Raw genomic sequence first — 20,826 nt, forward strand, 5'->3', positions numbered from 1 at the left:
GAGGGCCGAAGGGTCTGTTCCTGTCCTGTGATCTTCTTTGTTCTTAGTTCAGAAGTTGGAACACATACACAGAACAATAGAAAATAAGTACAGGAAACATTCATAGATCACATCTTTAAAATTACACCCCTGTATGGCTTCATGTTCAGAAGTACAAGTGATCACAAGTCAGATATTTGCAAGTTGGGGAGTCCATGCAATTTGCATATTCTGATGGAGTTTTTTGTTAGTAATGTCTTGCATTTAACAAAAATAAACCTGAGAAAAGGAGCTGAGGAAAGCTGCTAAATGGCTATTTCAAACCAAACTCCTTTAGACAATTCTTTAACTGTAGAAGAAGCATCTGACTTGTATTAATTTTAAAATATTAATTGCAATGTCACCTCAGATAGGTGAGGGAAGATCAAAATTAATTGGTTGTGTGCCCAGATGATATTCACCAAGGGCAATGAAGCATTTGAGACAGGTGTCCTGTGAGCTTTTATCACATATCATCTGAAATCAATTGAGACAAATATAGTTTCCTGAGACTGGAAGCTGGTTTCTCCTTGTTCCTACTTTCCAACAAAGGGACAAAGCAGAGACAAAGAATACAGGCCTTTCAACCTGATTGTCATTATTGGAAATAAGTAAGGAGGGAAGAAGGATGCATTTAATATTCAATTGGAAAGGAAAAGATTAATTAGAAATTCAGAATATGCCCATGAACCGACTCAAACCTTCTTGTTCAGAAGGTTTGAGATTCCACAAAAAGGAAAGGTCACGCCTAACAGACATGAACAAAATATTTTTTTGGAGAAGTTGTATGAGGGAAGTCCAGTAAACATCACCAGGATACTCAGAATGGTAACTTCTGAGGTAACTTTCACTTGGTTTCTTCTTCACAAGACAGAACCTTCTGTGCAAAAATTGATAGGGCAACTAAAAATTGGCTCCACTCTCACAAACAAAACTTAAGGTTAACGGATGTAGTTGAATTTAAAGTTAAGTTATTGATGGTGTCTTCCTTGGATTGGTCTTAGACCTGATACTTTTCTAGATTTTCATTAATAACCTACAGCATTGGAAATACAGAAAATAAGTTTGCAGATTATAGGGAAACCTGCCAAATAATGAGATGGAGAAAAACTGCAAAAAGCTGCAACAGAAACAGCTTTGAGTAGTTCTGCATGAAACACAGATGCAGCAGATAATCAGAAAGGCTAATGGAATATTGGCCCTTATTTTAAGTGAGTTGGAGTTTAAGGGTACGGCTGTCTTATTGCAACTGTGAGATCACGTCTGAAGTACTGAGTGACAATTCAGAGAAGGTTCACTAGAATGATCCATGGTATTGACGGATTGTCTTGAGTAAAGGCTAAACATAAAAGGAGATAAATCAATGGCTGAAGAGGTGATGTGTTGTTCAGGGATTCAGGGTTTTGGACAATTGGAATGCGTTTTGGGTTAGAAAAGACCTTTTCAAAACAGATGGGTCTAATCTGAACTGGAAAGGGACCGATATCTTAGCAGATATGCTAAGTTCCATTAAGGGATACTTTATACTGCTACAGAGGGGGTGTGGAGGAATTCTAAATAGTAAGATAAACCGGAAAGATTGATGGGGAAGGTTCTGAACATGAAGAGAGCATGTCAGTTAGAAAAGGAAGACGAGTTTCTCAGAGTATAAATAACTTTGAAGAGCTAAATTGCATTTATTTCAATGCAAGGAGTCTTACAGGTAAAGTTGATGAACTCAGGGCATGTTAGGAACATGGAATTGGGACAGTTAGCTATTACAGAAACCAGCTCAATATTCTGGGTTTTAGAAGCTATAGAAAGGATGAGAAAGGAGGCAAGATAGTTGGCAAGAAAGATGGGGGGGGGTGCTTTTTGATTAAAGAATATATTGTTGTTGTAACTAGGGAAGATGTTTCTGAAAAAGCATCCTGTAAAAATATATATGAGTACAAATTGGAAATAAGAAAGGAAAGATCACCTTGATGGGATTTACTATAGGGCCCCCAATAGTAAGAGAGAAATTGAGAAACAGAGATGTAGGGAGATCTCAGATATATGTAAGCACAATAAAGTTGTAATAATGGGGGAATTTTAACTTTCCAAACATTGACTGGGGCTACCATTGTGATAAAGGTTTAGACAGTGAAGAATTTGTCAAATGTGTTCAAGAAAAGTCTCTTTATCAATATGTGGATGCTCCTACAAGAGAAGGAGCAAAACTAGACCATTTTTGGACAATAAGGCAGGGCAAGTGACTGAAATAAAAGTAGGAGTCCACCAAGTCTCCTCAATTACAATTCTATTAGCTTCAAAATAGTCATGGATAAAGGTAAGCCTTCCAATAAAGGTTAAAGCTTTTAATTGGAGTAAGGCAAATTTTAATGGTATAAGACAAGAACTTGCAAAAGATGATTGGAGTAATTGTTTGCAGGAAAGGGATGTCTGACAAGTGGGAGGCTTTCAAACATGTGGTGACAGGAGTTCAGAGGCATTATGTTTCTGTTAGAGTGAAGAGTAAGGCTGGTAAGATTAAGGAACAATGGATGAATAAAGATAGTGAAGTCCTGGTCAAGAATTTAAAAAAGAGAATCTTATTTTAGACGTAGACAACTTGATTCAATTAAATCTCTTAATCTATATGAACACTGCAAGGGCATTCTTAAGAGGTCAAGAAGGCAAAGAGGGGATGTGAGATAGCATTGGCAGATAAGGTTAAGGATACTCCAAAGATATTCTACAAATATATTAAGTGTAAGAAGGTAACTAGAGAGGGTAGGGCACTTTAAAGATCAAGGAGGTTTCTTTCTGCTAAATGCCAGGAGTTGGGAGAGATATTAAATGAAAATTTTGTATCTGTTTTTACTGTGGAGAAAAAAATGGAGTCTGGAGAATGTAGAGAAAAAAAAGTGATGTTTTAAAAACAATTAACATTACAGAAGAGGAACTTCAGGTGGTCCTGGAGAATAGATAAGGTCTATTTGAGAGGTCTTAGATAAATTGCTAATTTATCCCAGAATGTTGTAGGAAATAAGGAAGGAAATTGAAAGATAATGCAGAAATACTTGCTTTATATGGGTGAGGTGTCTGATGATGGGAGGGTGGCTAATGTTGTACTTTTGTTGAAGAAAGGTTGTAAGTAGAAACTGGAGAACTAGACCTGGGAGCCCAACTTAGTTGTGGTTAAATTGTTTGAGGTAATTGAAGAAGATAGGATTTTTGAACATTTAGAGAGGCAAAAATTAATTTGGGATAGCCAGCATGGTTTTGTAAGAGGAAAATCGATTCACAAACTTGGAGATTTTTTGAAGAAGCTATCAAAAAGATTGATGAGGCAGAGCAGTAGATGTTGTTTACTTTGACTTTATTAAAGTCTTTGACAAGGTTCTGCATGGTAGACTAATTAGTAAAGTTGGGTCACATAGAACTCAGGGTGAGCTTGCCAATTGGATACATAATTGGCTTAATGGCAGGAGACAGCGTGGTACTGGAGAGTTACTTTTCAGACTGGAGGTCCACAAAGATCGGTTCTGGGTCCTCTTTTGTTTGTCATTTATATAAATGATTTGGATGAGAACACAGAAGACCTGGTTAGTAAGTTTGTGATTGACACCAAAATTAGTGGCATATTAGAAAACATTAATTGTCTACTATTACACAAAGAACTTTATCAAATGGGTCAATCAACTGATAAATGGCAGATGGAATTCAATCTGGATAAATGCGAGGTATTGCACTTTGATACCACAAACAAAGGTAGAGCATATAGTATTAATGATAGGGCCTTGAGTAATGGGTTGGAGAATAGAGGGGCTGAGGGGCGCAGGTACATATTTCTTTGAAGTTTGTGTCACATACAGACAAGGTGGTTGAAAAGGCATTTGACACGCTTGCCTTCATTGTTTAGTCTTTTGACTATAGGAATTGGGAAGTCATGTTGAGGTTGTATAAGACATTCGTGAGGCCTCTTCTGATCGCCTAGTTATAGGAAGGAATTTTGTAAGCTGAAGGGGGCTCTGAAGAAATTTACCAGAACGTTGCCGGTTATGGAAAGTTTGAGTTATAAATAAAGGCCAGATAGGCTGGGATTTCTTTCAATGGAGTGTAGGAGATTGAGGGGCGAAGTTGTAGTGGTTCATGAAATAATGAAGGGTATAGATAGAGTTCATTGTAATCACTGCCCTGGAATGGGTAGATTTCAAGACTTGGGGCAAATTTTTAATGTGAGAAGAGAAAGATTTAAAAAAACATGATGGCAGAAATTTTTACAGAGGTTCACTTGGAACATGAAGGTGGATGTAGATACAATCATGACATTTTAAAGAAAATGAGAAAAGTCCATGAATAAGGAGGATTTGGATGAATATGAGCCAGGAGCAGACAGGTGGGACCAGTTTGGTTTGGGATTATGTTCAGTACGGATTGGTTGGACTGAAGTGTCTGTTTTCTTGCTGTATGAATAAATGTTAAGACTCTACTCACAGGAGTTTAGAAGAATGTCTTAATGAAACATGTAGGATTATTAAGGCACCTGATAGGATAAATCCTGAGAGGATGCTTCCTGTCATGGGAATCTAAGACCAAAGGGCAGTCTCTGAATAAAAAAGTGCCAATTTAAGTTTGGATAAATGCGAGGAGGAATTTCTTCTCTCAATGGGTTGCATCTCTTTGGAACACCTTGCCACAGAGAGATGTGGGGGCAGAGTGCCTGAGTTTATTTAAGGCTGAGATAGATTCATGATTTGGGTGGCACGGTGGCACAGTGGTTAGCACTGCTGCCTCACAGCGCCAGGGACCTGGGTTCAATTCCCGCCTCAGGCGACTGACTGTGTGGAGTTTGCACGTTCTCCCCGTGTCTGCGTGGGTTTCCTCCGGGTGCTCCGGTTTCCTCCCACAGTCCAAAGATGTGCGCGTCAGGTGAATTGGCCATGCTAAATTGCCCGTAGTGTTAGGTAAGGGGTATATGTAGGGGTATGGGTGGGTTGCGCTTCGGCAGGTCGGTGTGGACTTGTTGGGCCGAAGGGCCTGTTTCCACACTGTAAATAATCTAATCTATAGGGGAATCAAGGGTTGTGGGAAAGGATAGGAAAAATGAATGCAAGGAATGTCAGATTAGCCATGATCCGATAGAATTGCAGAGTCTCATGGAGCTGAACAGCTTACTCCTGTTCCTATATCTGCGGTCTCTCAGTTTGAATAACTCACTTCTGGTCATTTACTTCCACATAATCGTTGCAGACTCCATTCACTGGCTCTTGAAGAAGAAACACCTTGAACTCCACTTTTATCCGCATGGAAGGAGGCACCTGAAGAGAAAAATAGTCCACACTCAACACACTTTCACAAATGAAAAGATGGAAACAACACAAGCGATAGACAACATCATTACACCGAACCCCAGAGGAGGAGAAAATCTACCATCGCCTCTTGACGTTTTTTTGAGATTTCTTGCTGCAATTATACAGGGGCTTGGTGAGACCACACGTGTACAGTTCGGGTCTCATCTGAGGAAGGATGTTCTTACTGCTGAGGGAGTACAGCAAGGTGTATCAGTCTGATTTCTGGATGGCAGCACTGACACGTGAAGAATTTTGAAACAGTGAAGATAATATTCACCGGAGGTCAGAAGTATGAGGGGGATCTCAGAACCTTGTAAAACTCAAACAGGACTAGACACTAGAAGCAGAAAGGATGTTCCTGATGGCAGACGAGTGTGGAACCAGGGTCACTCTCTGAAGAGTCAAAAAGTGTGGTGCTGGAAAAGCACAAAAGGTCAGGCAGCATCTGGGAGCAGGAGAATCAACGTTTGGGCATAAGCCTTTTATCAGGAATTCGTGATAGATGATAAGTGGATAGAAGTGGGGGGTAATTCTGATAGGTCTATGGGTAGAAGAGGTAGGAGGAGTCAAGGAGGTAGTGCTGAGTTGGATCTGAGATGAGTTGGTGGAGGAAAGAATTGGAAACTGGTGAAGCCAATGTTGATGCCACATGCTTGAAGGATCCCAAGGTGGAAGATGAAGTTCTTCCTTCATTTGGCAGGTGGCTTTGATTTGATGGTGGAGGCAGCCCAGGACTTGCATATTGCTGGGGGAATGGGATGGGAGGAAAGGGCTTATGCCCGAATCGTTGATTCTCCTGCTCCTCAGATTCTGCCTGACCTGCTGTGCTTTCCAGCAACACACACTCGACTCTGATCTGCAGTCCTCACTTTCTCCTGGAGTGGGAGGGGAGGTTGAAGTGGTTAGCCACAGGGCGATAGTGTTGTTTGGTGTGTGTGTCCCAGAGATATTCCCTGAAATGCTCCATGCATTGGCACCCTGTCTCCTATGTAGAGGGGACCACATCAAGAGCAACGGACATAGTGGATGAGGTGGGTGGATGTGCAGGAAAATCTCTACCAGATGTGAAAAGATCCTCTGGGGCCTTGGACGGAAGTGAGGGTGCAGGTTTTACACCTCACGCGGTGGCAAAGACAGGTACTGGCGTGGAGGGTGGGTTGGTGAAGGTTATTGGCTGAACAAGGGAGTTGTGGAAGGAATGCTGTCTGTGGGACGCAGGTAGGGATGGGGAGAGAAATATTTTTTGGGGTGGGATCTGACTGTAGGTGATGGAAATAGCAGAGGTTAGTCCAGAGATTAGTGGGGTAGAAGGTGAGGAGCAGGGAGGTTAGACCATAAGACATAGGAGTGGAAGTAAGGCCATTCAGCCCATCGAGTCCACTCCGCCATTCAATCGTGGCTGATGTTCTATCCTTGTTGTGGAGGGAGGGAGGGGTTCGAGGCCAGAGGTGCGGGAAGTGGAGGAGATGCACTGGAGGGCATTGTTGATCATGTGGGAGGGAAAATTGTAGTCCCTGAAAAGAAGGATATCTGGGATGTTCTGGAGTGGAATTGTTCCTCCTGGGATAGATATAGTGGAGGTGGGGGAGTTGGGAGCAAGGGATCATGTTTTTATCAGGGGGGTGTGGTTGGGAGGAGGCGTAGTCAAGATAGCTCTGAGAGTCAATGGGTTTGAAATAGAGTTAAGATTAGAGTGGTGCTGGAAAAGCACACCAGGTCAAGCAGCACCCGAGGAGCAGGAAAATAGATGTTTTGGGCAAAAGCCCTTCATCGGGTATCTAATCTCCAGCGTCTGCAGTACCCACTTCTACCGGGTTTGAAATTGATGCCAGTGTTGAGTTGGTTGCTAGAATTGGAGACAGAGGTCCAGGAAGGGGAGGGAGTTGTCGGAGATGATCCATGTGAACTTGAGGTCAGAATGAAAAGTGTTGATGAACCATTCAACCTCCACATGGGAGCACGAGGAGGCGCCAACACAGTCATCAATGTAGCACAGGAAAAGGTAGGGGATGGTGTTGGTGTAGCTATAGAAGATGTACAATTCCACTTACCCTACGAAGAGGCAGGCATAGCTGGGGCCCATGCGGGTGCCCATGGCTACCCTTTGGTCTGATGGAAGTGGGAGGATTTGAAGGAGAAGTTGTTGAGGGTGAGGACCAGTTCCGCCAATCGAGTGAGTGTGTCAGTGGAGGGGGCATGGTTAGGTCGGTGGAAAAGGAAGAAACGGAGTGCATGTGGGCCTCCACCGGGAGGATGGACATGTACAGGGACTGGATGTCCACGGTGAAGATGAGGTGTTGGGAGCCAGGCAATCAAAAGTCATGGAGGAAATGGAGGGCATGAGTGATGTCCTGAATGTACGTGGGGAGTTCCTGGACAAGGGTAACTGGACGGAGTCGACATGAGGAGATGGGTTCAGTGGGACAGGAGAAGGTGGAGACAATAGGTCAATCAGGTTTGTGGATTTTGAGTAAGAGAAAGAATCAGGTGGTACAGGGTTGGGGCTTTGAAGACTGTGAATGAGAGATCCCCTGATGTGATGAAGCTGTGGACAATTTGGGAGAAGATGGTTTTGTGAATGGTGGGGTTGTGGTTGAGGGGGCACAATAGGTGGAGATGTCAGCAATTTGGCATCTGGCTTTGGTGAGGTAGAGTTCTGTGTGCCACACTACCGCTGAACACCACCCCCGCCCCCCCCATCCCAATCCCCATCCACTGGTTCGATGGCAAGGTTGGGTTTGGAGCAGGAGTGGAGGGCTGCGCATTGCAAGTGAGAGAGGTTGGTGTGGATGAGATGGGGAGACAGGTTGAGACGGTCAATGTTACAACAGCAGTTCAAGATAAAAAGGTCGAGGCAGGGTAAAAGGGGTGTCTACGAGGGTGGAGTATGTTGGAGAAGGGGTCTTCGCTGGGTGGATGGGAGTCACGAATGAAAAAGCAAGCACGGAGGAGGCACTGGTGGAAGAAAAGTTCAAATGGTGCAACACACACCAAATTCGATGACCTTTACTGAGCACTGATCATTCACCCACCTAACCTGCACATCTTTGGACTGTGGGAGGAAATCACAGCAGACACATGGAGAATGTCTGTGTAGAGTTTGCACAGTTGCCAGAGGTTGGAATTGAACCCGGGTTGCTGGCATTGTGAGGCAGCAGTGCTAAGAGCAGTCACTGTGCTGCCCCGTTTTCTTGAATAGTAATGGTAGAGTGGAGGGCCATGAGATGGTTCTGTTGGAGTATGATTATCCACTGCACCTCATGGAGTCCCAGTCCTGAGTTGTTAGCTCTGTTCAAAGTCTGTTCCATTTAGTAACCTGTGGAACTTCCCTCCTGACTCCCCATACCTTGTTCACCATCTGCATGTTAGGAGTAGGACTATGATGGGATGTTCTCCACTTGCCTAGATGATTGCAGCTCAACAACAGGACACAGCAACCTGTTTGAATAACATCCTGTCCATAACCTTGAACTTTTGGTAATGGGTAATAAATGCCAATGATGGTTGTAGTTCGTCAAAGAATTAAAATAAGACATGAATGGAGCCAGAAGACGAGGATAACAATTGTTACACATCCCATTTGAAACATATTCACACAGCGGGTTGTGAGTTCATGGAATGCCCTGCCCGTATCAGTGGTGAACTCTCCTTCTTTATGGTCATTTAAGCGGGCATTGGATAGGCATTTGGAAGTTATTGGGCTAGTATAGGTTAGGTAGGATTCGGTCGGCGCAACATCGAGGGCCGAAGGGCCTGTACTGCGCTGTATCCTTCTATGTTCTATGTTCTATGTTCTATATTAGAGGGATAAATTTAACAACTATAAGCCTGTCAGGTTGCAGTCAATGGTGAGGAGCCCTTTAAAACAACTTGTGTAAACATCCCACAAGCAGTAATTATAAAACAAAATATGACATGGGCCTCAGGTGATAATAGAAAAGCTCGGTCAAAAAGGTATGTTTTAAGGAGGACAGAAGTTGGACCACAAGTGCATTAGAATAGTTAAGTCGAGAGATGACAAATTCACAAAAGAGGATTTCAGCAGCAAATAAGCTGCGAAAGGAGCAAGGTCCGACAACATTGCGGATCTGGAAACAGGTGACTTCAGTGATAGTGAGATGAACCCAAAGATCAAATGGACTGGTTTAGTCTCAGACTGCTGTCAAGGAAAGATATGGATCCCGTACAAAGGCAACAGAGCAAGGAGCCACCATCAAAAACAATAGGTCTCATCTTCCTGATATTTAGTTGAGGGTAAATTTCTGCTCAGTCAGGCAGTCTGATGGTTTAGGTCTCTTCAACAGTGGTGAGTGAGAAGGTGAAGCCGTGCGTTGTCTGCATAAAAGCACACTTAGTTTCAGTACCATTAAGTTGATATGAAGTTTAGATTACTTAGTGTGGAAACAGGCCCTTCGGACCAAAAAGTCCACACCGACCCGCCGAAGCACAACCCACCCAGATCCATTCCCCTACATTTACCCCTTCAGCTAACATTACAGGCAATTTAGCATGGCCAATTCACCTAACCTGCACATTTTTGGACTGTGGGAGGAACCGGAGCACCCGGAGGAAACCGACGCAGACACGGGGAGAATGTGCAAACTCCACACAGCCTGAGAAGGGAATTGAACCTGGGTCTCTGGCACTGTGAGGCAGCAGTGCTAACCACTGTGCCGCCCACTTGTTTCTCTCTTGTCCTGTCAATCCCAGAGTGTCTGTGTTTTTGTAGATAAGAAATGGGATCAGAATAGATAAGAATGGAACAAGTGAGAGCAGTCTGACACAGCTGGATGACAAAGCAGAGTCCCTAGATGATGTTTTCATCAACCCAGTCAAAAGCTCCAATCAGGTCAAGAAGGCCCAGGTAGCAAAGTCACTCTTTGTTACAATCACATAGGGTGAAATTTAAGACTTTGACGAGAGCTGTTTCAGTATTGTAGATAAAGTAGATGTCAAAACCAAAAACATTTAGGAAACAATGGTCAAAGGGCTAAAAGATAACTGCCTGGCAAAATGTTCACCATCACTAAAATGTAAGTGAAGTGTGAAGTAATGCATTTCAATAGGAAGAACATGTGACAGAACAAACCAAATGGTATTTTCTTACCTTTAAGGTCCAGGTACAGTCTGCTCGAGGTGGATAATAGGCAGGGTAGTATGGGGTAGAAAAGTTCCCAGATCCTTCCAGAATTTTTCCACACTCTATCGGAAACAAAACACTTTTTTGGTCAACAGAGTAGCTGATAAACATTTGTAAAAACACAGACACTCTGGGATTGACAGGACAAGAGAGAAACATCAAAAGCAGAGTTTGTAACAGAGACACTGACTGAATACTTCAATTATTCAGGATACAGATGAGACCACATTTGGAAGACTGTGCATATTCTATTTGAGTGACAGAGAACTATTGCACAGATAAAGGCCTTTTGTCTATTGCGTGTCTGATGTTCAAAAACAAACATCTAAATATTCTAATTCCATTTTAAAACACTTGGTCCATAGCCTTATATGTGTTGGCATTCTTAAACATTTATGATGGTTTCTGCCTCTACTACCCTTACAGGTGATGAGTTCCAAATTCCCACCACCTTTTGGGTCAGAATGCCTTTATCTCACATCTCCTTTCAACCCTTCTGACCCTTAGGTTAAGTCTATGCCCCCAATTATTGATCCCTCCATAAAAGGAAAAAACTTCTTCCTGTCTACCCCACCTATACTACTCATAATTTAACAAATCTCAATCATGTCCCCTCTCAATCTCCTCTGTTCTGAAGAATAGAACTCTGATCTATTCAATGTCTTTTCATGAAACTCTCCAGCCCAGATAACTTCTTGATAAATCTCCTCTGCATCCTCTCCAGTGCAACCACATCCCCCCTATAATGTGGATTCCAGAGCTGCACACAATATCTCTAGCTATGGCCTAACCAACATTTTATACAATTCCAGCCTAACCTCCCTCCTCGTAAACTCTATGGTATCTTTACTAATAATGGCAAGTATCCCCTATGACTTCTTAACCACTTTCTCCACCCATCTTGAGACCTTAAGTGATTCTTCTTTATGCACACCGAGGTCCCTTTGATCCTGGGTGCTTCCCTTGATACTACTATCCATCGTGTATTCCCTTGCCATGTTTGTTCTTCCCAAATGCATCACCTCATGTTCATCTGAAATGAATTCTATTTGCAACCGATAAGCCCAAATGACCAGTCCCCAGACCTCTGTAATCTAAGGATATCCTCCTCACTATTCCATGAATTTTTGTGTGTTCTGTGTGAACTTACTGGTCATCCTTCCTAGATTTAAATCTAAGTCAGTTATGCAAACCACAATCAGCAAGGACGACAACACTGACCCTGGGATCCCACTACATACAGACTTCACATCGGAAAACAACCCTCAACCATCATCCTTTACTTCCGGTCACTCAGCCAACTGTGAAGCTAATTTGCCAGATTTTGCTGAATCCTCTAGCCTCTTACTTTTGCTACTTGTCTACATGAGAGATTTTATCAAAATCCTTGCTGAAGTCCAAGAAGGCATTAAAAGCAGTGCTCCCATTACACACCTGGTCACTCTTCAAAATTCAGAAGTTGGTCAGACCTGACCTCCCCTTAATAAAACCATACTGACTACTCCTGGCTAATCCCTGCTGCTCCATTTGAAGTTTAATGCTGTCCCTCAGAATTGCTTCCAATAGAGAATTCGAAAAACTTTGGTTTGTTGCCTGTGCCACGTGCTTGTGAGGCAAGGAATAGGGAGAGAGAGAGAGGAGTTGAACACGTGGCTACAAGGATAGTGCAGGAGGGAGGGTTTTGGATTCTTGATAATTGAGGCTCTTTCTGGGGTAGGTGGGACCTCTACAAGCAGGATGGTCTTCATCTGAACCAGAGGGGTACCAATATCCTGGGGGGGTGGGGGGGGGCGGAATATATTCGTTAAGGCTATTGGGGTGGGTTTAGACTAATCCAGCAGGGGGATGGGAACCAAAATTGTAGTTTGAGTATTGAAAAGGTTGAGAGTAGGGAGGTCCGAAATCAAGTTTCAGGGACACAAGATGGCACCGGCAAGCAAGATGTTGGTTTGAAGTGTGTCTACTTCAATGTCAGAAGCATTCGGAATAAGGTGGGTGAACATGCAGCATGGGTTGGTACCTGAGACTTCGATGTTGTGGCCATTTCAGAGACCTGGATAGAGCAAGGACAGGAATGGTTGTTGCAGGTTCCAGGATTTAGATGTTTCAGTAAGAACAGAGATGATGATAAAAGAGGAGGAGGTGTGGCATTGTTGGTCAAGGACAGTATTAGAGTTGCGGAAAGGATGTTTGGGGACTCATCAACTGAGATAGTACGGGCTGAGGTTAAAAACAGGAAAGGAGAGGTCATCCTGTTAGGGGTTTTCTATAGGCCTCTGAATAGTTCCAGAGATGTAGAGGAAAGGATAGCAAAGATGATTCTCGACAGGAGTGAGAGAGACAGGGTAGTTGTCATGGGGGAACTTCAACTTTCCAAATATTGACTGGGAACACTATAGTAAGAGTACTATAGATGGGTCAGTTTTTGTCCAGTGTGTGCAAGAGGGCTTCCTGACACAGTATGTAGACAGGCCAACAAGGGGTGAAGCCACATTAGATTTGGTACAGGTGTTAGACTTGGAAGTAGGTGAGCACTTTGGCGATAACGATCACAATTCTGTTACGTTTACTTTAGTGATAGAAAGGGATAGGTGTATACCACTGGGCAAGAGCTACAGCTGGGGGAAAAGCAATTACGATGCGATTAGGCAAGATTTAGGAAGCATAGGTTGGGGAAGGAAACTGCAGGGGATGGGCACATTAGAAATGTGGAGCATATTCAAGGAAAAGCTACTGTGTGTCCTAGATATGTATGTACCTGTCAGGCAGGGAGGGTGCTGTAGAGCGGGGGAGCCGTGGTTTACGAAGGAAGTGGAATCTCTGGTCAAGAGGAAGAAGAAGGCTTGTTAGGATGAGGTGTGAAGGCTCAGTTAGGGCGCTTGAGAGTTACAAGATAGCCAGGGAAGACCTAAAGAGATAGCTCAGAAGAGCCAGGAGGAGACATGAGAAGTTGTTGCCGGATAGGATCAGGGTAAACCCTAAGGCTTTCTATAGGTATTTAAGCAATAAAAGAATGACAAGAGTAAGATTAGGGCCAATCAAGGATATTAGTGGGACATTGTGTATGCAATCGGAGGACTAAATGAGTATTTTTTGACAGTATTCACTCTAGAAAATGACAATGTGGTCGAGGAGAATACAGAGATACAAGCTACTAGACTAGGTGTGATTGAGGTTCACAAGTAACAGGTATTAGAAATCCTGCAGAGTGTGAAAATAGTTAAGTCCCCTGGCCTAGATAGGATTATTCTAGGATCCTTTGGAAAGCCAGGGAGGAGATTGCCAAGCCTTTGGTATTGATCTTTAAATCGTCATTGTCTACAGGAATAGTGCCAGAAGCCTGGAGGATAGCAAATGTAGTTCCCCTGTTCAAGAGGAGGAGTAAAGGCAACCCTGGTAATTGTAGACCAGTTATTGGTAATGTGTTGGAAAAGGTTATAAGAGATAGAGTTATAATCATCTAGAAAAGAATAATTTGATTAGGGATAATCAGCATGGTTTTGTGAAGAGTCGGTCATGCCTCACAAACCTTAGTGAATTCTTCCAGAAGGTGACCAAACAGGTAGATGAGTGTAAACCGGTTGATGTGGTGTACATGGATTTCAGCAAGGCGTTCGATAAGGTTCTCCACAATAGGCTATTGTACAAAATGTGGAAGAATGGGATTGTGGGAGATATAGCAATTTGGATCAGTAATTGGCTTGCTGAAAGAAGACAGAGGGTGGTGATTAATGGGAAATGTTCATCTGGGAGTCCAGTTACTAGTGGTGGACCGCAAGGGTCAGTATTAGGTCCACTGCTGTTCATCATCTTTATAAACGACCTGGATGAGGGCGTAGAAGGGTGGGTTAGTAAATTTGCAGACAACACTAAGGCCAGTGGAGTTGTAGCTAGTGACGAAGGATGTTGTCGGTTACAGAGAGACTTAGATAAGCTGCAGAGCTGGGCTGAGGGGTAGCAAATGGAGTTTAATGCGGACGAGTGAGAGGTGATTCACTTTGGTCGGAGTAACCAGAATGGAAAGTACTGGACTAATGGTAAGATTCTTGGTAGTGTAGATGAGCAGAGAGATCTCAGTGTCCATATACACAGATCCTTGAAAGTTGCCACCAGATTGACAGGGTTGCTAAGAAGGCACATAGTGTTTTAGCTTTTATTAATAGAGGGATCGAGTTCCGGAACCATGAGGTTATGCTACAGCTGTGCAAAGCTCTGGTGCGGCCGCACTTGGAGTATTGTGTGGAGTTCTGGTCACCGCATTATAAGAAGGATGTGGAAGCTTTGGATAGGGTATAGAGGAGATTTACGAGGGTGTTGCCTGGTATGGAGGGAAGGTCTTACGAGGAAAGGCTGAGGGACTTGAGACTGTTTTCGTTAGAGAGAAGAAGGTTGAGAGGTGACTTAATAGAGACATATAAGATAATCAGAGGGTTAATTAGTGCCTTTTTCCAAGTATGGTGACGGTGAGCACAAGGGGGCATAGCTTTAAATGGAGGGGCGATAGATATAGGACAGATGTCAGAGGTAGTTTCTTTCCTCAGAGAGTAGTAAAGATATGGAATGCTTTGCCTGCAACGGTAGTAGATTCGCCAAATTTAAGTACTTTTAAGTCGCCATTGGACAAGCATGTGGACGTATACGGAATAGTATAGGTTAGATGGGCTTTAGATTAGTATGACACGTCGGCGCAACATTGAGGGCCGAAGGGCCTGTACTGCGCTGTAATGTTCTATGTTCTATGCCGCAGCTATTCCCTCCCTTTCATCAATCGACAACCTGGGATATATTTCATGTGGCCTTGAAGATTTTTTACTTTAAACCTGCCAGACCGCTCACCACCTCCTCTCCATCTATGCTAATTTCTTCAATTATATCATCGATCTTCACCCTGATTTCTATCCACATATCATTCCTCTCACTATTGAGCACTGAACTAAAGTAATCATTTAGAATCCAACGTATATCCTCTGGCTCCACACACGTATTATCATTGTAGTCCTTTATGGGCCCTTTTTACCCCTTAATATATTTGTAAAACAACTTAGAATGTTCCTTTATTTTATCTGCCAGTATCCTTTTATAACCTCTTATAGCTCTCCTAATCTCCAGTTTAATTTCCCTTGTGCACATTCTCTCCCTCTAGAGGTTCTATTATTTTAAGCCCATGATGGCTACTATATGCCTCCATTTTCTCTTATCCGATGCTGTATGGCTCTTGATATCCAGGATTTCATCCTTTTTCTTTTTTGGAACATGTTGGAACTGTACTCTCCATATTTCCTTCTTTAAAGTATCCCAGTATTCTGAGACAGACACACATGAAAGTAACTGCTCCCATTCCACTCTGACCAAACCTTATTTTATCTTAATGAAATCAGCCTTCGTCCAGTTTAGAACTTCAATTTCAGACTCATCCTTTTTTCCACAATAATCTTGAATCTAATGGAGTCATGATCACTGTATACAAAATGCTCCCCTACTGATACTTCAGTCACTTGGCCAGCTTCATTACCTAAACTTAAGGCCAGAATCACACCCCCTTTTCTATGTACTAAAAAGGTTTGATTTTAAGAATTCCATTCTCTTCAAAGCTTTCACATAATGATTATCCCAGTTAACGTTGGAGAAGTTGAATTCCCCTAACACTTTCCTGAAATTTGGCCATGTATCTGCTCAGAGAAAATGGGGACAGCAGATGCTGGAGATCAGAGTTAAAGAATGTGGTACTGGAAAAGCACAGCCAGTTAGGCAGCATCCGAGGAGCAGGAGAATCAACGTTTCAAGTGCGAGCTGACGAAGAACTGCAGTCCACATAATTCAGGCAGGCCCACAATGCCATTATGGAGGTAATTCCAGAATTTTAAATAATGCAACAATTCTTTGAGGATGTGACAAAACACATTAAAGAAGGTAGAACAGTGAATGTGGTGTATTTGGATTTTAGCAAGGCATTTGATAAGGTGCCCCAGGATAGGCTCAAGGAGGCATGGGGTACAGAGAGATATGGCTGTCTGGATACAGAATTGGCTGGCCCATAGAAGACAGAGGGTGGTAATAGATGGAGCTCAGTGATCAATGGTGGTCCGCAGGAATCTGTTGAGGGACCTCTGCTCTTTGTGAATTTTATGAGTGACTTGGATGAGGAAGTGGAAGGGTAGGTTAGTAAGTTTGCCAATGACGTGAAGGCTGGAGGAGTTGTGAATAAAAAGTGAGGTCTGCAGATGCTGGAGATCAGAGCTGAAAATGTGTTGCTGGTTAAAGCGCAGCAGGTCAGGCAGCATCCAAGGAACAGGAAATTCGACGTTTCGGGCATAAGCCCTTCATCAGGAATGAGGAATGTGTGTCCAGCAGGCTAAGATAAAAGGTAGGGAGGAGGGACTTGGGGGAGGGGTGATGGAGATGTGATAGGTGGAAGGAGGTCAAGGTGAGGGTGATAGGCCGGAGTGGGGTGGGAGCGGAGAGGTCAGGAAGAAGATTGCAGGTTAGGAGGGCGGTGCTGAGTTTGAGGGAATCGACTGAGACAAGGTGGGGGGAGGGGAAATGAGGAAACTTGAGAAATCTGAGTTATAGTTTGGAGGGCTGTCGTAGGTTGCCACTGGACATTGACAGGATGCAGACCTGGGCTGATAAGTGACAGATGGAGCTGAACCTGGAAAAGTGCAAAGTGATTCATTTTGGAAGGTTGAACTCGAATGCAAATTACAGTGTTAAAGGCAGAATTCTTGATAGTGTGGAGGATCAGAGGGATCTTGGGGTCTATGTCTGTAGATGCCTCAAAGTTGTCAGCCAAGTGAATAGGGTTATTCAGGTGGCATATGGTGTATTGGCTTTCATTAGCAGGGGAATTAGTTTAAGAGCCGTGAGATTATGCTGCAGCTCTATAGAGCCCTGTTTAGACCACACTTGGAATATTATGTCCGGTTCTGGTTGCCTCATTATAGGAAGGACGTGAAAGCTTTTGAGAGGGTGCGGAGGAATTTACCTGGATGCTGCCTGGGCTGGAGGGCATGTCCTATGAAGAAAGCTTGACAGAGCTGGGGCTTTACTCATTGGAGTGCCGACTTGATAGAGGTGTACAAGATGATGAGCGGCACAGATAGAGTGATTAGTCAGACACTTTTTCCTAGGGCAGAAATGCCAATCACAAGGGGGTCATAATTTAAGGGGATTGGAGGAAGGTTTATGGGAGACATCAGAGGTTGGTTCTTTACACAGAGTGATTAGATTACTTACAGTATGGAAACAGGCCCTTCGGCCCAACAACTCCACACCGACCCGCCGAAGCGAAACCCACCCATACCCCTACATTTTACCCCTTACCTAACACTACGGGCAATTTAGCATGGCCAATTCACCTGACCCGCACATCTTTTGTGACTGTGGGAGGAAACCGGAGCACCCGGAGGAAACCCACGCAGACACGGGGAGAATGTGCAAACTCCACACAGTCGCCTGAGGCGGGAATTGAACCCAGGTCCCTGGCGCTGTGAGGCAGCAGTGCTAACCACTGTGCCACCGTGGTGGGTGCATCTGCCAGTGGTGGTAACAGGGTCAGATACATGAAGGACATTTAAGTGGCTCTTGGATAGGCACATGGATGATAGTACAATGAAGGAGATGTAGGTTAGTTTGATCTTGGAGTAGAATAAAAGGTTAACATAACATCAAGGACCAAAGAGCCTGTACTATCCTATGTTCTATGACACTGAAGAATCAGTTAAATATTTCCAAGTCATGGCAACATGCCCATGTCAGTCTAGATAGTAAATGTTGAGAGTTTGGAAGGTGCTGACTAAGGACTTTTGCGGAATTTCTGCAGTGCATTTGGAGATAATACACACTGCTGCTACAGAGTGTCGGCAATCCAGAAACTGAGGACAGTGTTGGTAGATGTGGTGCCAACCAAGTGAAGTTTCTTTGTCTGAGGTAGTGCCAAGCTCCTGGAGTGTGTTTGGATCAGCATATATCAAGGCAAGTGGGGTGCATTCCATCCCATTCTTCACGTGAGTCTTGTAGATGGTGAATGGGCTTTGTGGTGTCAGGGGGAGAGTTAGTTGCTGCAGCGTTCCTAGTTTCTGACCTGTTGTAGCACTGCATTTATAGCAACACTTCAGTTCCTGACCAATGGTAAATCCCAGGATGTTGATAATGGGAGATTCAGTGACGGTAACTTAATTGAATATCAAGGGGTGGTGGTTAAAACATTACAGCGCAGTTCAGGCCCTTTGGCCTTCAATGTTGCGCTGACCTGTGAAACCAATCTGAAGCCCATCTAACCTATACTATTCCATTTTCATCCATATGTTTATCCAATGACCATTTAAATACCACAAAAGTTAGCGAGTCTACTACGGTTGCAGGCAGGGCATTCTATGCCCCTACAACTCTCCAAGTAAAGAAACTACCTCTGATATCTGTTCTATATCTATCTCCCCTCAATTTAAAGCTATGTCCCCTTGTGCTATCCATCACCATCCTAGGAAAAAGGCTCTCACAGTCCACCCTATCTAACCCTCTGATTATCTTACATGTCTCAATTAAGTCATCTTTCAACCTCCTTCTCTCTAACAGCCTCAAGTCCCTCAGCCTTTCCTCATAAGACTTTCACTCCAAATCAGGCAACATCCTACTAAATCTCCTCTGCATCCTTTCCTACACTTCCACATCCTTCCTACAATGCAGTGACCAGAAGTGTACACAACACTCTAGGTGCGGCCCCACCAGAGTTTTGTACAGCTGCAACATGATCTCAAGGCTCTGAAACTCAGTCCCTATGCCAATAAAAGCTAACACATCATATGCCTTCTTAACATCCCTATCAACCTGGGTGGCAACTTTAAGGGATTTATGTACATTGACACTGAGATATTTCTGCTCATCTACATTACCAAGTATCTTACCATTAGCTCAGTACTCTGCATTCCTGTTGCTCCTTCCAAAGTGAGTCACCTCCCACATTTCCACATTAAATTCCATTTGCTACCCCTCAGCCCAGCTCTGCAGCTTATCTATGTCCTTCTGTAACCTGAAGCATCCCTCTGCACTACCCACAACTCCATCAACCTTAGTGTCATCCACAAATTGACTAACCTATCCTTCTATGCTCTTATCCAAATCACTTATAAAAATGACAAACAGCAGTGGACCCAAAACAGATCTTTGCGATACATCACCAGTAACTGAACTCCAAGATGAACATTTCCCATCAACCACCACCCTCCATCTTCTTTCAGCTAGTCAATTTCTGATCCAAACCACTAAATCACCCTCAATCCCATGCCTCCACATTTTGTGCAATAGCTTACCATGGGAAACTTTATCAAACACCTTACAGAAATCCATATATACCACATCAACTGCTTAAGCCTCATCAACATTTTTGGTCACCTTCTCAAAGAACCCGAAAGGTTTGTAAGTCATGACCTATCCTTCACAGAACCGTGTTGACTAGCCCTAATCAACTTATTCCTTTCTAGACTATTACAAATCCTCTCTTCCTTAACCCTCCACAACCAATGTAAAATTCACTTGTTTGTAATTGCCAGGGTTGTCTCCACTCTCCTTCTTGAACAAGTGGATAACATTTGCTATCCTCCAGTCTTCTGGCATTATTCCTATCGAACATAGAACAAAAATGGTCTATCTTGGAGATAGTCATTGATTAAGTGGTCTCTTTTGGGAGATGATCATTGCCTAGCACCTGTATGGCGTGAATGTTACTTCCTACTTGTCAGCCCAACCTTAGCTATTATCCAGGTTTTGCTGCATTTGGGCATGGACTGCTTCAGTATCTGGTGCTAAAAAGTATACAGTGAACATCTCCATTTCTGACCTCATGATGGAGGGAATGTCATTGATGAAGCAGTTGAAGGTGACTGGGCTTGGGACAATTCCGAGAAACTCCTGCAGAGATTTCCTTGACTTGAGATAACTGAACTGCAAGAACAACCATCATATCCCTCCTGCTCCAGAGGTGTGTAACAACTCACTGAACAGGTTGTGTGGGGTAAAAAAGTTCTTTCTACATGCCTGCTATGACTTCAACTAGTGAAGTTTATTTTTTTCCTTTGATTCCCATTCACTCCAGTTTTGCTAAAGTTCCTTGATGCCACATCTGGTCAAATGCAGCCTTGACGTGAAGGCTGTCATTTTCACTTTCCATCTGGCATTCAGAGCTTTTGACCATGTTTGAACCAAGGCTGCCAAGAAGTCAAGGGCTGAATGACTCTGGCAGAACCCAAATTGGGTCTAAGTGAAGTTATAGCTAACCAGGTGCTGCTTGATAGCACTGTTATCGACATCTTCCTCATTTTATTGATGATCGAGATTAGACTGATGAGGCAGTAATTG

The 20,826-nt window shown here is 43.5% G+C and overlaps 1 protein-coding gene across 1 annotated transcript in view; it reads right to left on the reverse strand.

Annotated features, from left to right (window-relative positions):
- The window catches only part of LOC132829553 (suppressor of tumorigenicity 14 protein-like), a 121,718-nt gene that overhangs the window by 34,589 nt on the left and 66,303 nt on the right, over positions 1-20,826 (reverse strand). Inside the window, exons 9-10 of the mRNA XM_060846796.1 lie at positions 10,444-10,538; positions 5,203-5,303 (exon numbers count right to left, since the gene is read on the reverse strand). Of these exons, the coding sequence (XP_060702779.1) occupies positions 5,203-5,303; positions 10,444-10,538 (196 nt within the window). The remainder of the gene's footprint in view (positions 1-5,202; positions 5,304-10,443; positions 10,539-20,826) is intronic.

The sequence above is a fragment of the Hemiscyllium ocellatum genome, chromosome 29 (assembly GCF_020745735.1).
Source record: "Hemiscyllium ocellatum isolate sHemOce1 chromosome 29, sHemOce1.pat.X.cur, whole genome shotgun sequence".
In the NCBI taxonomy this organism is placed as follows: domain Eukaryota; kingdom Metazoa; phylum Chordata; class Chondrichthyes; order Orectolobiformes; family Hemiscylliidae; genus Hemiscyllium; species Hemiscyllium ocellatum.